This window comes from Podarcis muralis, chromosome 10 (assembly GCF_964188315.1).
Source record: "Podarcis muralis chromosome 10, rPodMur119.hap1.1, whole genome shotgun sequence".
NCBI classification, from domain to species: domain Eukaryota; kingdom Metazoa; phylum Chordata; class Lepidosauria; order Squamata; family Lacertidae; genus Podarcis; species Podarcis muralis.
Genome location: NC_135664.1, coordinates 69,988,471 through 70,008,299, shown reverse-complemented (window position 1 = coordinate 70,008,299; position 19,829 = coordinate 69,988,471). Strand labels below are relative to the sequence as shown.

The following is a 19,829-nucleotide window of genomic DNA, read 5'->3' as shown; positions in this document are numbered from 1 at the left end:
GGAAGGACAGATCCTGAAGCTGAGGCTCCAATACTTTGGCCACCTCATGAGAAGAGAAGACTCCCTGGAAAAGACCCTGATGTTTGGAAAGATGGAGGGCACAAGGAGAAGGGGACGACAGAGGATGAGATGGCTGGACAGTGTTCTCAAAGCGAACAGCATGAGTTTGACCAAACTGCGGGAAGCAGTGGAAGACAGGAGTGCCTGGCGTGCTCTGGTCCAGGGGGTCACGAAGAGTCGGACACGACTAAACGACTAAACAACAACAACATATCTCTATGGGCCCCTTAACTATTGCATCGATTGATTGATTGATGTGGCATCAACCCACCCAGCAGCTGAAAAGCTAGGTGGAACTCACTCTCCTTGCACTTTCCAGCCTGGCTGGCATGCAAAGATAATGTGCTTGGAGGTGGCAGGTCTTGACAGCCCCCTCTGATACCTCTCCATGCTCTTGCTTCCACAGGAGGAGACTGGGCAGCTAAAACTGGGCTGTAATACCCCATCATTGATTTTCAAAGCGAGATGCTACACCTGCAAGCTCTGCCTTCTACTACTTCTGCTATGAATGCAGAAGGTCTCAGGTTCAATCGCCAGCATCTCAGGTGCGGCTCAGAGAACATCTGTCAGGAGTGCGTGCAGGAGCCAGGCCCTGTGACCAATAGGACTTTACAGGACTGGGGCCTTCCTAAGTTTGTTCTGAAACAGCAAGGAGTGGCTGCACAGGTGAGGCCGATTGGTAACTCACAGCACCTGGTGGCAAGAGCCAGGAAGGGATATAAGGTCAGCATTTCCCTTCAGCTCTTTGCCACAGCAACACGTTCCCTGCCTTGCTACGTTTGGCCCCTTGACCTCTTGCTCCTTGACCCCTCAACTTCGTGACTCCTTGCTTCCTGTTCCTCGGACCCTTGACTTCGTGACTCCTTGCTTCTTGATCCTTGGACCCCTGACTTCTTGACTCCTTGCTTCTTGATCCTTGGACCCCTGGCTTCTTGACTCCTTGCTTCCTGGCCCTCGGACCCTTGACTTCTTGACTCCTTGCTTCTTGTTCCTCAGACCCCTGACTTCTTGACTCCTTGCTTCCTGGCCCTCGGACCCTTGACTTCTTGACTCCTTGCTTCTTGTTCCTCAGACCCCTGACTTCTTGACTCCTTGCTTCTTGATCCTCGGACCCCTGAATTCGTGCCTCCTTGCTTCTTGATCCTCGGACCCCTGACTTCGTGACTCCTTGCTTCCTGACCCTCGGACTTCTGGCTTCTGGACTCTCGTTCCTGCTCCCACCCCGCCATTTTGCCCACGATCCTGACATCCTCAGCCGGGACTTTGATCGCCCATGACAACATCCTGTCTGAAATCCTGAAGAGCAGCTGCCAGTTAGTGTAGACAATACTGAGCTACATGGATCAATGGTCTGACTCCATACAAGACAGCCTTCTACGTTCCTGGGATCACGCCACCTGGGAATTCTTTGCTGTCAAGGAGTTGCTCCATATTGTGGCCCTGGGGTCTTGCTTCCTGCTCCTTTATTACTCGAGAAGTGCTTTATAGAGTTTGGAAACGGTGTCGTTCAAAACCACCGACTCCTTGCCTCTTAGTTCCGGTGTGTTCAGAATATAGCTACGAAAGAAGCAGTTGATCCAGATACTTCCCCATTGCAGAGACTGTCATAAGCAAGTGTGGCACCGACATGGCAGTTTCTCTCTCCTGTTGGGAACAAGGGCTCCAGGCACCGGCCGTTGCGTTTCATTATTAGGGATTATTAATAGCAATATATCTAATCGTGGCACGCTAAAGAAGACAGTTGGTAATTGCAATTCCACTGGCTAAAATTACGAGCGTTTCAGCACACCATCTGCCGATGGCTACCTCAAAAGTATTAAAATAGAAGCAGAATTTACATAACGTCTGGCTGTGGAGTCTCTGCAGACCTGCGCGATGGAGGAGATCTCTCTGGGCATCCGTTACACAAAGGAGGATAAAATGATGGCATCTTATGGCACCTGTGAGCCTCCCCGATGTAGGTTCTTCCTGGTCTTGAAATACTAGAATCCGTGTTCCTTCTAGCTGAGTCAACGTGAATCCATGAACTTTAGCAGATGGGAACATTCCTCCCTGGACAGTTTGCAGGCTGAAGAGGGTCAGGGCCACTTGAATAGGTGGACAATGGTGAAAATCAGACAGGCAGTTGGGAGCAGGTAGGGAGGTAGTCTTCCCATAACTTGGGCCCATGGGGAAAGGCAAGTGGCCAGGTAAAAATCTGGGGCATGTTCCAAAGCACGACATTTGACTTAGTGTTCTGTGTCCAATGATGCCTCCTTTTGCTCAATTGTCTTAGCTATGTCCAGAAATGGATTGCTGCCTTCACTGTACTGTAGCAGCGGCTCCACATTGCAAACAGAACACAGGAAGTTGCCTTACACCCAGGCCATCTAGCGGAGGCTAGATCTACACAGCTGTAAAAAAACACTCTAGAACAGCTCTGCAAAAAAAAACCTGTAGTAAAGTTCACAATTGAAATATCATTGAGTTGCGATTTCAGCTCTGCAGCGCCACCTGGTGTCACAGTGATATAATGCATTTATAATGCTGTATTCTGACTAATGTAGCTGAGTCCTTCGTGTTGCCTGCACTAACCAGTGGTGGCATTAGGAGATTCCGAATCCTGCCTGGGACCTTCTGCATGCAAAGGACCTCGGAAGCTCAGCAGAACAGCCTTAGTTTGCCATCAGTGTCGCGCTGCAACCTCCAAAGCTTTCCTCCTATTTCTCATTTTCCCTGCAAGCCGCATACCGGCGCCTCATTGTCCATTTGCTTGCTGTTTGTTTGTTTTTTCTGCTGGCAAGAGCGTGGAAGAAAAAGAGGTGCCATCTGCTCCGCATTTTGCATGATCTGCTGTCACTGTCACGCAAGCTTCATATTCTGAAATCGCATTAACCTGTTGTTTATTTACCAAAGTGCCGGATCAAAGCGACTTAACAATTCTTCTGCACAAAAGAGATAGCGATCGCCATGCTAGTCCCTTACCGAGTAAATAACCTGTGCTAGTCACATGCAATTAATCAATTTGCTGTTTCGCAGGGGAATTGGCAAACCCTGAGCTTCCCGTAGGCAAGGAGCCGGCCGGCTGGTTTCTGTTCATGCAAGCAGTTAACCGAACTCCTTGCTTTCCCCGGCAGTGGAAGCCGATGAAACTGCTGGAATTACACCTGGAGCAGCAAAGACTCCGTCAGCACAAACGTGAGAAGCCCAGTGGGTCAAAAAAGAGCCGTGCAGAGAAGTTTGCTCCTGGAATTGAGCAGAACTGTGCAGTGAATATAATATCCCATAATAGCTGCACTTCAGCATCTGGTCTGCTATTCTTCAGCACAAATCCACTGGCACAATTCAAGACCCTGGAATGAACCGATAACATTTTTAAACAGCTCGGCTTACCTTTGAAACCTCCTCCCCTAGGTTGGGGAACCGTTTTTGTTTTTTGCTCATTTCTCTGATGAGCATAGGGGCGTCCTAAGGAAAAGCTAGACAGCCTCTTAAAAAGCAGAGACATCACCTTGCCAACAAAGGTCCATATAGTTAAAGCTATGGTTTTCCCAGTAGTGATGTATGGAAGTGAGAGCTGGACCATAAAGAAGGCTGATCGCCGAAGAATGGGTGCTTTTGAATTGTGGTGCTGGAGGAGACTCTTGAGAGTCCCATGGACTGCAAGAAGATCAAACCTCTCCATTCTGAAGGAAATCAGCCCTGAGTGTGCACTGGAAGGACAGATCCTGAAGCTGAGGCTCCAATACTTTGGCCACCTCATGAGAAGAGAAGACTTCCTGGAAAATACCCTGATGTTGGGAAAGATGGAGGGCACAAGGAGAAGGGGACGACAGAGGACGAGATGGTTGGACAGTGTTCTCGAAGAGACCAGCATGAGTTTGACCAAACTGCGGGAGGCAGTGGAAGACAGGAGTGCCTGGCGTGCTCTGGTCCAGGGGGTTACGAAGAGTCGGACATGACTAACTGACTAAACAACAACAACAAAGGAAAAGCGGGACATTTCGGGATCAAATTAGAAACCGGGACAGCTTCTCTAAATCAGGGTTGTCCCAGGAAAATAGGGACACTTGGAGGGTCTGCAATAAAACGGTCATTGAAAAAGTCACAATAACAGTCCTCCCCCCCCCCATTTGTGCAATAGGCTGTTTTTCTATTCTGTACACACCCATCTCTAAACTCCATCCAGGGAAGCAGCAGTTATGTGATTCCAGGGATGTCTATGAGGCAGAGCCACGGAGGAGTTTGGCTGGTGGCAGGTGGCGGCGGAGGTTTGAGAGCTAAAGAGAGAGGCCTTGAAATATACTTGGAGTCGAGAGTAGATTTCATGCTCTTTATTCAGCTCATAGTGGTGAGGAGGAATGGAAGTTCCCCTAGAATGTCTGCTTTATATATATTATTTACACAATGGGCCCCACGTGATTGGCTAGTTCTGGGATTCACCTGTAGGCCAATCAGGTTGCGGATTCACTTCCACCTGGAGCTGGATTGGGTGGCTTCTGTGGACCAATCAGACTGCTGTATTCTGTACCCTATCGTTCTAGGACCAATCAGACTGCTGCATTCTGGACCCTATCGTTCTAGGATCAATCAAACTGCTGCATTCTGAATCCTATTGTTCCAGGACCAATCAGACTGCTGCATTCTGAATCCTATTCAACTCAGTACATAACAGGCCTGGAGGACTGTATTTGGCCCCCAGGACCGAGATTCCCCACCCCATCGTAAGACTTTGCAGGGTAAGTCTTGTGCACTGTCGCATTCAAGCGCAAGGGGAGACATGTAGCTTAAAAAATAAAAATGGCCAAAGCAGTAGGCTGTCTCCCATGCCACCCGCCCCCCTCTTTAGCCCAGCATTGCCCTATCATTTTGTGAATTATCCCCCCTCTGTCTGTGGGGTTTTCTTTTTCAAACACCTCTCCTCTTTCCGTCTCCAGAAATCACATCTCAATTTCTGTGTGTGTGTGAGAGAGAACAAATTACCATTCCCAGCCCATTACGCAGAGGCAAGATATCACGCTACTTGGACCAGGGAGGGAGCGTTGTGCTGAAATCTGTTTTTTAATCACTGAGAAAGGCCCTTTCTCTCTCTCCCTCTCCCCCACTCCCAGACAAGACTGAGCGGCCTGATCAAAAGCATCTTTTGGGGGAGAGCATCCTTGCAGCTCCAACTGGGGTGGAGAGACTAATCACGGCTGGTGCTGCCGGCCCTTGATGCTCTCGGCAGGAGGCCCTCAAATGTGTCTGAGATGATTCTACAGCTTGGTCATGTCCCCCCCCCCCCTCCTGATGAATAACTCTGCAGGGAGCAGGAGGCCTGTTGAAGGTCATGAAACATTTCTGCTGACATTGATGTTAAATGCTAAATTCCCTCTTGCTTTGTACTCTGAAGTGGCAGAACAGGCTCGCCACTCTCCCTTGCCAGGCATCTATTTACTAAACTGGCTGTGGTGCAGGGAGGGGCCCCGTCCACAGCCGGCCTGCCCCAGTCTCCAGTCTCCGTTGGGGAGATGAGTCCAGGGCGGTTTCTGGGCGCAAGCCTCCTCTGAGTTTCTGCTTGGCAATACCGGATCCTGCACTTGACTTCCCCAGAATTTGGCTATTTATGAAAGCCAGCACTTCAAAAGCAGCAACAAGCTTTTAACTCTAAAAAGCACATAAGGAGAAGTCTTAATTCAGAGCCAGGACAGTGGTGTAGTAGTGCCTGGGGGAGCCACTGTGTTCTTTTCCAGATGTTGTTGGACTACAAAGCCCATCATCCTTGACCACTGGAGGGCACCATGCTACCTAACCCTGGACCGCATTGTAATCTAATATCCATATCCATGTCTAGCAGAGGCAGTGGGAAATTTCAAATAATTGTAGATATTCAAAATTCCAAGTTCAGGTTTTAGCTTTTTGCATCGCATTTCAGCCTAAGCCTTTGAAATTTGAGTTCTTTGGATTCATCGCCTTTCCTTGCATCTTTTGATTTGTGGAAGGCATCAAATATTTGTAAAGTTTCGTATGTCAACTGTCAGATACAAAATAGCACTGCATGCCAGCTATCAAGTACTGTACGGCCGAATTCTAAATACCATTGCATGCCAACAGCCACACGCGGAATACCATTGCATGCCAAATATCAACAATTGTGAAATTCAAAATACCGCTGTATGCCAACTATTAAGCACTGTTGATAGAAAATACCGTTACGCGCCAGTGATCAAATACTGTTGAAGTCTAACAATTTGCGGAGGAATAGCTTTTTTTTTGCAGCAAAAACAACAGAGCCCTGTTGCAATTCAAACACTACGGAATTTATTATGGCATGAGTTTTCAATCAACACTTCACACACCTGACAAAATGGACTATAGTCCAAGAAACCTTGCACTGTTGTACATTTCTTGGTGTTTAAGGGTGGTAGACTCGTAATCTGGTGAACCGGGTTCACTTCCCTGCTCCTCCACATGCAGCTGCTGCGTGACCTTGGGCTAGTCACGCTTCTCTGAAGTCTCTCAGCCCCACTCACCTCATAGAAAGTTTGTTGTGGGGGAGGAAGGGAAAGGAGAATGTTAGCCGCTTTGAGACTCCTTCGGGTAGTGATGAAGCGGGATATCAAATCCAAACTCGTCTTCTTCTTCTAAGGTGCCACAATACTACGCCACTGAAAACCCAGCATAGTCTAGTGTTTAAGGGTCAGACTACAACTGGGAAGACTTGAATTCAAATTCTCACTCAGCTATGAAGCAAACTGAGTCTTCTTCTTTCTTTTTTGGCGACCACTTGTAGCTGAATAAGATTGTCTTCTATAAACACGGTCTTAACAATGAGTCTGTAAGCGACTGTGGAAACCAATTCTGGATCCACACGTCCTTCCACAGTGGAGACATAGGTTTCCGGGCAGGAGTTGATCACAGTGTGGATTTGCCAAGCATGCCTTCCACTTAGCATGTTTCTCCCTTGCATCCTGAGTTTGAGTGTCTTCAAAGTCCATGACACCTTTGGTAAAGGCTGTTCTCCAAATGGAGCGCTCGCAGGCCAGTGTTTCCCAGTTCTTGGTGTGCACACTACATTTTTAAAGATTTGCCTCGAGACAGTCTTTATACCTCTTATGTTGGCAACCAGCATTACGCTTTCTATTTTTAAGTTCAGAATAGAGTAGTTTCTTCGGAAGACGATCACCAGGCATCCGCACAACATGACCAGTCCAACGAAGTTGATGTTGAAGAATCATGGCTTCAAAATTGGTGATCTTTGCTTCTTCCAGTACACTGGCATTAGTTCGCCTGCCTTCCCAAGTGATGTATAAAGATTTTCAGAGGCACCGCTGATGGAATCTTTTGAGGAGTTGGAGATGGCGTTTATAAGCGGTCCATGTTTCACAAGCATACAGTAAGCTTGGTAGTACAATAGCTTTGTAAACAAGCATTTTGGTTTCCCTGCAAATGTCCTGGTCCTCAAACAAGAGTGGCCTAGGGCAAAGGGGTCCAGTGAATTCCCCCTGACTCAAAAGTTCCAGAGGCCTTCACTTTTGATCGCCAAACCACAGAACCAATCGGAACATACAGATATCTGCAGACAACCATTTTATTACAGTGTGTATTACAGCAGAATTGCCTATTAGGCCGCCTGGGCTTTTTCATAATGGTGTCTGGGTGCTTCCTCACTAGAGCAATAAGCAAGTAAGTCAGACAGACCTTGCTTTGATGTTTGGGCAGTGTCCCTGCCACTTCTAGTCCGTCTTTCTCCACTCAGCCTGGACTGGAAAACTTCCAAGTCAAAATGGGATTGAAGAAAGTGGGTCTTGGGGCTACCACTGGAGATGATAGAAGCTGTCCAGTGCAATGGGATTTGTAGTCGATTTCTTCAATACCCACAGCATTGTGATGAATCAGGAAACTTAGCTTGGTCATGGCAGCGGCTGCTGGGGAACCCACAAAAGGGGCAATTATTTATTATTGTTTTGAATCTTATTGTGGTGTTATCTTCCTCAGTGGGTTGTGCAAATCACTATTCTTAGGTTACCAGATTTTTTAATGAATCCAGGGACACTTTAAATACATAAATAAATAAATACTACATGTTCAGGACATTGATGCTGCAGTGATAGCAGTGGCAGAGGGGCGGCCACCGCCTTGACCTCAACTGCCATGTTTCCCCTTCCTCCGAGGCTTCTATCTTCTTTCTCCATGAGCCTGGGCAGCCCCTGAGGAGTTGGTTCTTCAGTGGTGGTGGTGGGGAAGCAGTGTGTGGTGGGAAGGCTCAGAAGGAGGGCCGAGGGGGGCAGTGGCGGCAGCAAGGCTCGGGCAGCGCGATACCTCCCTTCCCATCGGAGCAGCCCCAATCCCATTCCTACTTGTGTGCAAGCGGGAGGGGGCAGGGATCCCTCAGCTGGGAAGGAAGGCTTCCTGATGCCTAACTGAGAGATCCCTGCCCCCTCCTGCTTGCACACAAGTAGGAGTTGGGAGGCTGCTCCGATAGGCAGCATGAAGCCTCCCTTCACAGCTTGGTTGCTGGGGTCAGGGAAGGTGGAGGCAGCCTGGAAGCTGAATCTTAGAGCCCCTGCACCACCATCAGATGGGGACTTCCGAGCAGCTCCTGAAGCCAGCCAGAGCCAACTGCTCCGGGCTGCTGAGACTGCCGCTGCTGCGTTTCCTGGGGACATTCCAGGGATGGAATTTGTCTGGTGACTTATTCACAAATCTGGGGACTGTCCTGGGGGAAATGGGGACGTCTGGTAACCCTACACTATTCTGAATAATGCTTTTTGTAGGGCAAGGGCACCGGGGATGGGTTTATGGAGCCAGGTGGGCAGTGGCCCGAAAACAGTTTGGGAGCTACTCTGCTAATTGGACAATGGTGTTGGATGCTGCTCAGTGTGTTAGAATACTGTTTCAAGCCAACACTGCCACATTCTAGAGGGGTAGCCATTTTAGGTGGTTGCAACAAAACACCGAAGAGTGAAGTGGCACCTTCATGAATAATAATGATAATAAAATGATGGCATGAAGATTTTGTGGACCATACGACATTTATCAGCGCAAGAAGAGCCTGTGTTCTCAGCTTCTAAACACAATTGGATACTAAAACGTCACTGCGCACGACACGAGGTATTAAATACTTTTGGAAGTTCCACTCCATTCCGCGTCGTGGCAAGTGTGTGTGTTTGTGTGTGTTCATATTCTTCCAGTGATTTTCTAGATTGCCAAGGAGCCCCCCAAAGTAATAAAGGATTGTGTTTCTACATTGTTGTAGCCTGCCCTGGGACTTTCCGGTGAATGGCAGGTAAGAACTCTAATAAAGGTCCAATTAGCCGAGGCCACTCAGCATTTAAACTGGCAGCTGGAGAGAAATAACTTTCTACAATAGGTTCCCGATATTGTTTGGTGGGATGAGGCTTCGTGATCTCGAGGCACGGGATTATAATTGAAAAGCAAACTTGAATTTACCTGAGGAAAACATCAAAATATAGGCACAGAGGAAGTTGCCTTATAGCAGGTGGCTCTAATTTTCCCATTTCACCCAGGAATGCCTGACTTCAGAGGTAGACCCTTCCCAGGGTCTCAGAAAAACGAGTCTTTCTGTTCAGCTGCTGCTTGGGTTTTTTTTAACTGGAGATTGAACCCTAAAAAAACCCAAACCAAAAAACCACCACTTTCCTAATGAGGTGATCTGGAATTTCTCCAGAAACTGGCTGGTTGTTTAGATGGATTTTGGTGTGTGTGGAATCCTCTTTGCTCTTTGGCTATGACTTTTCTCTTCAAGAGGCTTAATTTGAATCTAAATTACCACCCCCTGCCCCCCCCTGCAAGCCTTGGTGTTTTCAATACATAAACCAACTGCTCTTTTGACTAACTGTTTACTCATAGCCTTTAAATCCCAAAGAGGTTCATCGTGGGGGGAAATGGCCTCGTACTCAATCAAAAGTTGGTTTCTGTTTGTGGCAAATGAGGGAGACACAATGCCGCAATCCACTGCTAATAGGTTCCCCCCCTCAAGCTCCTGTTGAACCTTATCTTCTCCACCTGGTGCCTCGCTGCTTAACATCATGGCATGCCTGCTTTTCTGCTTCATGCATCGGTTTGCCTCGGATGCCAAGAAGAGACTCCCTTGCGTTCATGCTGACGGCAGGTCTCTCTGTAATACTGGGGCTACGTATGTGTGCAGGCTGGGTGGGAATCGTTTTGCAGTTCAGTCGTGCCAAGGCTTCCTTCCTTCCTTCCTTGCAATGCGTGGTTGTTCGATGTACTATTACTTCATGCCCACACTTGCCCTTGTCAATATGCCCTCAGCCTTGTTCCTGCACAGAACAGGGAAGGCAGCGTACCTGCTGGGGTGGTAGCTTAGTGTAATGTGCTTTTGGCTGCCCAACCTTCTCAGGAGGCACCTGGATGCATCTGTCATGAGCTGAAGCTGCTAAGTTTCCGAGCACAATTCAAAGTGTTGGTTCTGACCTTTAAAGCCCTAACAGTGAATCCTGTTAAGTTCAGCTTATAGAGGATTGCTATTTCAGAGCTTGTCAGTGTGGCCTAGTGGTTGGATTGCTGGACTGGGACCTAGGAGTAAGGTAAAGGTAAAGGTACCCCTGCCCGTATGGGCCAGTCTTGACAGACTCTGGGGTTGTGCGCCCATCTCACTTAGGAGGCTGGGGGCCAGCACTGTCCGGAGACACTTCCGGGTCACGTGGCCAGCGTGACAAAGCTGCATCTGGCAAGCCAGTGCCGCACACGGAAACGCCGTTTACCTTCCCGCCAGTAAGCGGTCCCTATTTATCTACTTGCACCCGGGGGTGCTTTCGAACTGCTAGGTTGGCAGGCGCTGGGACCGAGCAGCGGGAGCGCACCCCGCCGCGGGGATTCGAACCGCCGACCTTTCGATCGGCAAGCCCTAGGCGCTGAGGCTTTTACCCACAGCGCCACCCGCGTCCCGCCGGGACCTAGGAGACTAGGGTTCAAATCCCCACTCCGCCACTAAGTTAACTGGGTGACCTTGGGTTTAGTCACTCTCTCTCTCTGCCTAACCTACCTCACAAGGTTGTTGGGAGGGTGGCATGAAGAGGAGGAGGGGCCATGAGATCCCTGGAGGAAGGATGGGATGTAAATGTAGTAATAAATAAGATTTGGACCGATATCTAAATAACAAGGCTCTGATCTCGCATATTTTGGCAGGGGCTCTAATCACAATGGCAATTTGGGAAGACTTCTGATCTCAGTTACCTGGACCTAGCAATTTGCGCTTTTGGCTCAGGGGAGCCAGGTATTATTATTATTATTATTATTATTATTATTATTATTATTATTATTATATTTATATGCTGCCTCCTTCCCTGACATGTGCCTTACAGCTAAAATAGAAACAGCTAAAAACCTAGGGAGGAGGATGGGGGGAGAGTAATCCTTAAAAAAAAAAAACACCCCCAATTAATAAGGTACCAGAAGTGATAGGATTTAGTACAAGGGTATATTTTTAATATAAATTATATTTTTTTCGGGGAGAAATTTTGCGTGATTGTTTTGATTTAGACTGCAGAACCCATTGAAATTATAGACCACACAGTCTTTTCCTCATTGTATTCTTCACTATTGTATTGTATTATTATATACACAGATTTTTCACTAGTAAACTGCATTAGCTGTGCCATACTTCCTCGTTGACAGTTTACTGACAGCTTCAAACCGTTTCCTATTTAATTGCTTCTCCCCCCGCAACCTGCTTTGCCGCTATTAAAATTCAGTTAAGAAAGTAGAATTAAAGAGCAAATAAAAGCAGCAGCTACATCTGAAGGCTTGAACTACACAGCCCACAATCCATTGCGGCTCCCGCGAGTGATTTGCGGCCTGACTCTCAGACAGACTCCCTTTTACCCAGCCTGCCTTGCGAGCACACCCCTTTGCCCCAGGGCATCCTGGGAATTGAAGTCTCGCCGCCTTCTCAGCTCCCACAAGTTCTGTCGGGAAACCCACGAGTCGGAAAAAACTTTCCACCCGGCCTGGTGGACACGCCGGGGCGGGCTGTTGCCCTGGGCAACCAGCTTCTGAGCCAACGGGAGCCCGGCGCGCTGTGGGCGGTGGGCGGGCCTCGAGGGGCGGCGGGCCAATCGCGCGTCGGCGGGCGTGGCGCGGGTCTCCTCGGGCACCTTGTCCCGTCTTCTGCTTCTTTGCGGCCTAGTCGGCGCTCGAGTGCGCGACCCTCGCCGGCAGCCGGGTCGTGATGGGCGGCGGAGGCAGCGCCCCGCGGAGGGTCACCTTCGAGGCGGACGAGAATGACAACATCACGGTGGTGAAGGGCGTCCGGGTGAGAGAGAGAGAGAGAGAGAGGGAAGGAGGGAGGGAGGAGGACAGGCCGACCTTGCAGGGTTGTCGTGCTGCTGCCTTGACCTCCTCAGCTGCTGCTGCTGCTCATTTACTACGTCTCTTAATTTTTATTTGTGAATTTTTTTTATTAGTTTTCAATTGCAACAATCCAATAATAGCCTCATTATAACAATGTCATATTATAATACAATTAGCAATACCCGTCATATGGTAAAGGTAAAGGGACCCCTCACCGTTAGGTCCAGTCGTGGCCGACTCTGGGGTTGCGGCACTCATCTTGCTTTACTGGCCAAGGGAGCCGGCGTTTGTCCGCGGACAGTTTTTCTGGGTCATGTGGCCTGCATGATTAAGCCGCTTCTGGTGAACCAGAGCAGCGCACGGAAACACCTTTTACCTTCCCGCTGGAGCGGTACCTACTTATCTGCTTGCGCTGGTGTGCTTTCGAGCTGCTAGGTGGGCAGGAGCAGGGACCGAGCAACGGGAGCTCACCCCGTCGTGGGGATTCGAACCGCCAATCTTCTGATCGGCAAGCCCTAGGTTCTGGGGTTTAACCCACAGCTCCACCCGCGTCCCGTCCATCATTCAGTACCCATCATCAAATTATATAATTTAGGTCCCCCCCCCCCCCCCGCCCAGCACGCTAGAATTGATGGTTTGGTGGTTTTGTTTATTTCCATGTTCCAAAATATATATATTTTAAAATAATCTTTATTGCATATTGGAAAAAATGCAACAAAAACAAATGTTAAACATTAAGCCTACATCTTCAAAAAAGAATTACAAAAAGAGCAAAAATATAAAATGAAAAAGAAAAAATATATAAAAAGACAAAATAAATTGATCATGTACACAGTTATTCAAAGTATACAAACAGTAGTTGGATTTTTCTATACTCCAAGTTCCAAAATCTTATCAATTTAAATTACGCTCCAGTCAAGATAACAAATCCTGTATACAACAACTGCAGTATTAACGACTTCCATTCGTTTTGGCACATTAAATGATTTATAAAACTACAAGTGAGACACTCAAGCTATATCCTTGTTCTTCCTGTGTGTGGCCGTTATTCTGTCCATGGTGTTTCTTCCTGTCATTGTAAAATGTTACGTCTTATCTTTTCCTGGCTGCTGCTGTCCTCCATCATGCCTTGGGCGGAGCTAATATCCCATTGATGTTTCAGAAATTCTCCATTGCTCCGCCCTGTGCTTCATGCGTCTCTTATCTTTTGGTCTTGCAAGGGTCTCTGGGGAAAGCGTTCGAATCTGGCATTGCAGTTTCCCATCTGGCCCTGTACTTTCCCATGACTTTTATTTAGTTATTGTAAGCCGCCTTGAGCATGGTTTATAGCTATGGAAAGGTGGCGTGCAAATGAGATGGCCCTGACAGTTGAGGTCCTTGACAGGATCCATCTGTTGCAGAGGCACGGTTACGGCTAATGACTCGCCCTATGTCTGGGGCTCTTGTTTTTCTGAGTTGTCGAGGTCTTTTTGTCTGGTGGCACCTGGAGGTGCACTTCATGGGACTATAGCATTGCAGAGTGGGAAGGGACCCTGAGGGTCATCCATTCTGACCCCCTGCAATGCAGGGATCTTAACGGAAGCGCCTGCGACAGATGGCCACCTGACGGTTGCTTTATAAACCTCTCAAGGTGTAGAAAGTCTGCAGTCTCTCACGGGAGTCTGTTCCACTGCTGAACAGTTCTTGCCATCCAAAAGTTCTTCCTAATGTTGAGTTGGAATCTCCTTTCTTGTCATCTTTCCGAGCACAATTCAAAGTGTTGGTGCTGACCTTTAAAGCCCTAAATGGCCTCAGTCCAGTATATCTGAAGGAGCGTCTCCATCCCCATCATTCTACCCGGACACTGAGGTCCAGCGCCGAGGGCCTTCTGGCAGTTCCCTCCCTGCGAGAAGTGAGGTTACAGGGAACCAGGCAGAGGGCCTTCTCGGTGGTGGCACCCGCCCTGTGGAACGCCCTTCCTTCAGATGTGAAGGAAATAAGCAGCTATCCTATCTTTAAAAGACATCTGAAGGCAGCCCTGCTTAGGGAAGTTTTTAATATTTAATGCTGTATTGTTTTTAACAGTTGATTGGAAGCCGCCCAGAGTGGCTGGGGAAACTCAGCCAGATGGGCGGGCTTTAAATAATAAATTATAATTATTATTATTAGCCTCAAATGTTGCAACCTTTCCTCATACAATATATTCCTAATAATAAGAACAACAACAACAATAGGATCTGGTCTCTCCCACTACACCACACTGGCTCTTGAATGACTTTGAAAGAGGGTTGGACAGATTCACAGAGGAGGAAAAAGCTTTCAATGGCTACATGCCGGGATGGATATTATCTGCCTCTATTGTTGGAGGTTGTATACCTCTTCATGTGTGGCTCACGGGCTGGCTGTTCCTCACCTCTGCACTATGCCAATGAGAGGCCCAGGCGACAGTAGGAAGAAGCAATTCCTGCCACTTCCAGCTCACTTGTTTACTTATATTCTCTTTTTATTGGTAACACAGTGGTCTGAATTGGGCTAGCTGCATTGCCCAGAGACTGCGCAACCACAGTGCTGGCTGGAGAGTGAAAACCTTCAGTGAGTAATCTGAGGAAATGGTATCCTGCCACTTCCTCTGTTCACTCATTCCTTTGCCCTCTCTAGGCAGCCAGAATGGGACCAGCACCAACTGCTACACTTTTAAGAAAGAAATCACAGATGTGAGCAAGTGAGTGGCGCCTGCAGTGACTGCCTCTGCTTGCTCTCTCTCTTTGGATAGTGCAGAAGGAAACCACGGCAGTGCCTGTAGACAACACTCCCAATTGCTTCACCGCCCATTGAGCTAGGTCACAGGTGAGTGAGTCGAGGTCCGAGCTTCTCCTTGCAGGAGGTGATAAGATTAATCTTCACGTTGTGAAAAGTTTTGCATGCTGTTTTCTGCTGTTACAGTTCAAGCTGCTTTTCAAGGCGCAAGAACAGGCCAGGCCAAATATTTTCCTCTGCTCGTGGACCTTTTGCCTGAACCTTTATTTTAAGTTGAGCTCGTGCAGTCCAGGTGCATAGTGCTCATTGGTAAATCTTGCCATTATACAGCACGGATAATTTCAGTTTATGATGCCCAAGGAAACATTCACTCAGGCATGTGTACCATGTAAGGTTCTTGCCTGCTCAGAGAGACTGGCCAGTTGTTCTAGGCTATGGTAAAATACTCTCAGAGTGGGCAGTTCTGCCCTACTGCCTTGAAGAAGCTATTTGTAAAACTGCTGCTTAAAAAGAAAGAAAGCTAGATTCCTAGACCACCCGGGCTCCCATATTCAGGTGATCCAGTGAGTAGTGGTAGCAACTTAACTGCTTTAACTTCTGCATGGTAGTGATTTCCTTGTCCAGTCTCAAATCTGGAAAGAAAATGCCTTGGCTACTCTAGTGGGAGACAAGACCTATCAGGCCATTGGCCAATCTTGTCCAGCATCCTTTTCCCACCGTGGCCAACCAGATGTCTATGGGAAGCACGAAAGCAGCACCTGAATGCAACATTTTACCTGCTTGTGACTCCCAGCAACAGATGTTCAGAGGCATATTGCCTCTGACAGTGGAGGCAGAACATATTCCATCATGACTAGTAGCCATTGATACCTCCCTTGCCAGGAGATTATTAACATGGGCCGCCTTGTCTCTGCCTATCTTGCTTTCTACACCACTGACCCTGGTATCCATCAGAATAGCCTGGCAGGGTTGGACAGATTATATCACATTTCAGTATTTCTGCTCCTTTGCGTCAAATCTGCAGAGGGTTTCCGTCCTGCTCCTCTGCCTTCTCTTGTTTCTCCTTTAACCTTCTTGTTTTTTCTGTTTTAACCTTGCCCTTTCTGCTCTATTCCAGGATACACAACTCTCTCATTACTTAAATATTTTCAAAAGCATGTTCTATCATTGTCACGGCAGGGGGAAATTTTGCCTGGCTTGCAACGGGGAAATTTGTGGGCGTGAGATGAGCAGAACAGGTGTCTGGCTGTTCTGGTGTGATCCTCTTCAATACAGTGCTGCTTATGATTCAATCTGTGATGAAACACAGGTCTTAGTGAGGTCTTGCTGAGAAACATAGCATGAAGAAAACTTAAAGGCTTCTAGCTTGTGTTAGTGTTACTTCAAGGAATGACAGAACACATCTTCTAGTCTTGAACTGCATAAACCTTCAACAAAGGCTGTGATTCTGTACATACTTACCTAAGTGTAATGCCCACTCAGTGCAGTGGGACAACTTCTAAGTAAACATGCATAGGATTGCAAGGTAAGCCTGCAGTCAGGCACATTGTTACTTGGAGGCAAGTGCCCTGGAACTCGTTTATTTTCTAATTAAGCACAAGGGTTTGTACAAGACTGCACAGTTGCTTGATAGTAAACCATACTGAACGCACACAGACCAGGCTACAAATGGTTTGAGGACTGCAGTTTTCAAAGCTAGGAAGTACAGTTATACCTTGGTTGTCGGAACGCCTTGATACTCGTACGTTTCGGCTCCCGAATGATCGAAACCCGGAAGTGAGTGTTTCGGTTTTCAAACTTCTTTTGGAAGCCGAACGTCAGCCAGGGCTTCTGCGGCTTCTGATAGGCTTCAGGAGCTTCCTGCAGCCAATCAGAAACTGCGCTTTGGTTGCTGAACGTTTTGGAAGTCGAATGGACTTTCAGAACGGATTCTGTTTGACTTCCAAGTTACGACTGTAATAGCTAATGGTTCTTACTATAGAGCAGCATCCTTGTCAGTAGGGTAATTTTTACTCAGTTCCAAATGACTCCTCTCCCTGGCACCTAGCCAGAGTTTGAGTTTGAGTTGTAAAGCGCCATAGGTGATGGTTTGAGGAGGGTGGGGTTTTTTGTGTTTTGTCCCTTTATCTCCTCCTGGCTGCTGGAGCAGTTTTAATCTACTTTATTGTAGTGGATTGTATCTTGAATGGTTTGTTGTGAGGCCCCTTAGAGAACAATCTCGCGGAAGGGTGGGATACAAATATTTTCAATAAACACAGACGATAATGAACCCTGGTATTAGAGCTTCTAATGCCCACCTTCCAGTGTTCGTTTCCTTACCTTGTCATGTCCCTGTACTCATATTTTCCTTTTGTCTCAATGACTCCTATCCTTTCCTCAAAGAAACCTAGCAAAGGGCCTCTCTGAGCCATGGAACCTGGGGGGTCATCGTTTCTGGAGCTTATGTAAAAGCTCTTACCAACAGCACTTCAAAAGAAAAATGAAAGGCGAATGATGAAACAGGGAAATATTGGGGTGGCACCCGAGGAAGAGTTTGTTCCTTCTGTCTCTTTGATTTCCTCACACTTCTCCTGGCCCCTGCTTTCCGTTAGTCTCTGCCAACTATTCTTTTATTCCTCCTCCTCCCTTTGTTCGTTCACCTGTAAACAGGCACGCTTGTGTCCCTGTGACACTAACGCAGCTTGAAGTCCTGTTTCCTCAAGAAACTGTAGAGTTGATACTGGATAGCACCCGGATACCCATTGCTGCAGCAGTGTGTTAATTTACCAAGTAGACAAGGAAGCCTTGTGGGATTGTGTGCATTAATGGGAATCTAACGTTTACACATATATTTCGTTTATTTATTTACCTTTTGTTTGTGAAAATATTTGTATACCACTATTCAGTTTTTTTAAAAAAATACCCTTTGGGATTTAACGTTTACATATATATTTCATTTATTTATTTACCTTTTGTTTGTGAAAATATTTGTATACCACTATTCATTTTTATTTTTTATTTTTTTTAATACCAAAGCGGTTTGCAACAATAGAACATAAAACCATTTAAGAAAAAAACTATATAAAAAAGGTAAAATCAGATGACGATTATGGAAAGATGTATTCTTAATGGCCTGCATAGGCAAGCTAATATATCCTGTTAGTCCATGAAACTGATATTTCTGCAGCACAATGGAACTCTCTGCCTTAGTTCGGCACATGCATCCCAGTTCTAACCACACTTGTATAGCAGCCCCAATGATTTAAAATGTATTTACTTATGCTGAAGTTTTTCTAGGATTGCAGTCTCTAGGTAGTAGCTGCAAAAGCATGCGGTAGTCAAGAGTGTCAAAGCAGGATCTGGGAGACCAGGGTTCAAATCCCCACTCGGCCATAAAACTCCCTGGGTGACCTTGGGCCAATGATCTCGCACTCAGCCTAACCTACCTCACAGGGTTGTTGTGATGATAAAATGGGGAGGAGGAGAAGAATCATGTATGCTACCTTGAGCTTCCTTGGAAGAAAAGGTGGTATATAAATGTAATTGATGATGTTGATGAAGATGATGTATTTTTTGCATAGTGAAGATTCAAGGCAGAGGGCCTTCTCGGTGGTAGCACCCGCCCTGTGGAACGCCCTCCCACCAGATGTCAAAGAGAAAAACAACTACCAGACTTTTAGAAGACATCTGAAGGCAGCCCTCTTTAGGGAAGCTTTTAATGTTGAATAGACTATTGTATTTTAATATTCTGTTGGAAGCTGCCCAGAGTGACTGGGGAAACCCAGTCAGATGGGCGGGGTATAAATAATAAATAATAAATAATAATTATTATTAAGGGTGTTTTTAGCCCAGATAGGCTGGGGCAAATGTATTTCCAGGACTGCCAAAGTGTTCTTGTTAGTTGCTTAAAAAAAGTGCTTATCAGAATGTGTTTTCTGCTGCTCAGAGCTAATAAAAAAATGGAGAAAAAAGTACATTATACCTGGAGCTAGAACCAAAGACAGTGTGGGAAATACATATTTTGATAAGCCAACTTACGATGTTTTTGTGTGTTTCTTTGCTCCAATGTCTCCTCAGCTGTCTGAAAATGTCATAGAGCGTATGAAGGACCCTTCTTCAGCAAGCGGGAGGTCTCAGAAATCGGGCTCTGGTGGTCATGGCTTGATTGGAGGCACTTCAGGTATGTGCACACTTCTGGCTATAAGAGATAAGAATCAAAATGTAGCCCTGAACTTATTTTAGTAAACCCTGAAGTCCTTTTGCAGAGCTGGTTCCAATCATTCATTTGCCTTCTTTTGACTTTCTGCAAGAGCGGGATGGATTTCTTTACAATGCTTTTGTTTTTAAGCACCCTACTGAGTTTCTCCCTTGTTGCTTTCTTCTTCAGCTGCACGCAAACATGGTTTGCTCTCTGCTGTATTTTCACCTTAAGACATACTTTGGAGATCTGACTTTGCAACTTATGCATTAGTAGATGATATGTCTGCTTTATCTCTGGTAGCTGTGAGGTTCCTTAAAAGTTAACTCAGCAGAATGTGCACCTGGAAGTTAAGTTGCATGTGCATAGTTTGATCTGTGGGACTACCATGGAAGCATACTTCCTGTGCCCTCAGTAGATGAAGATTTTCCTTTTAGAAATTGCCTAGATTTTCATAGTGCTAATTAGCTGACTCCCATAATATACCACCATCTTCCTCATTTCCAGAGCTGTATTGAAACTTTTAAAAACGAGTTTCATCCCCACATCAGAAAAGGGGACA

General features: G+C 46.8%; 1 protein-coding gene across 1 annotated transcript in view; it reads left to right on the top strand.

The window, feature by feature from the left end:
- The first annotated feature begins 12,135 nt into the window (after positions 1–12,135).
- Positions 12,136–19,829, top strand: part of CHCHD3 (coiled-coil-helix-coiled-coil-helix domain containing 3) — a 218,376-nt gene continuing 210,682 nt past the window's right edge. Inside the window, exons 1-2 of the mRNA XM_028745324.2 lie at positions 12,136–12,316; positions 19,147–19,249. Of these exons, the coding sequence (XP_028601157.2) occupies positions 12,233–12,316; positions 19,147–19,249 (187 nt within the window). The 5' untranslated portion in view covers positions 12,136–12,232. The remainder of the gene's footprint in view (positions 12,317–19,146; positions 19,250–19,829) is intronic.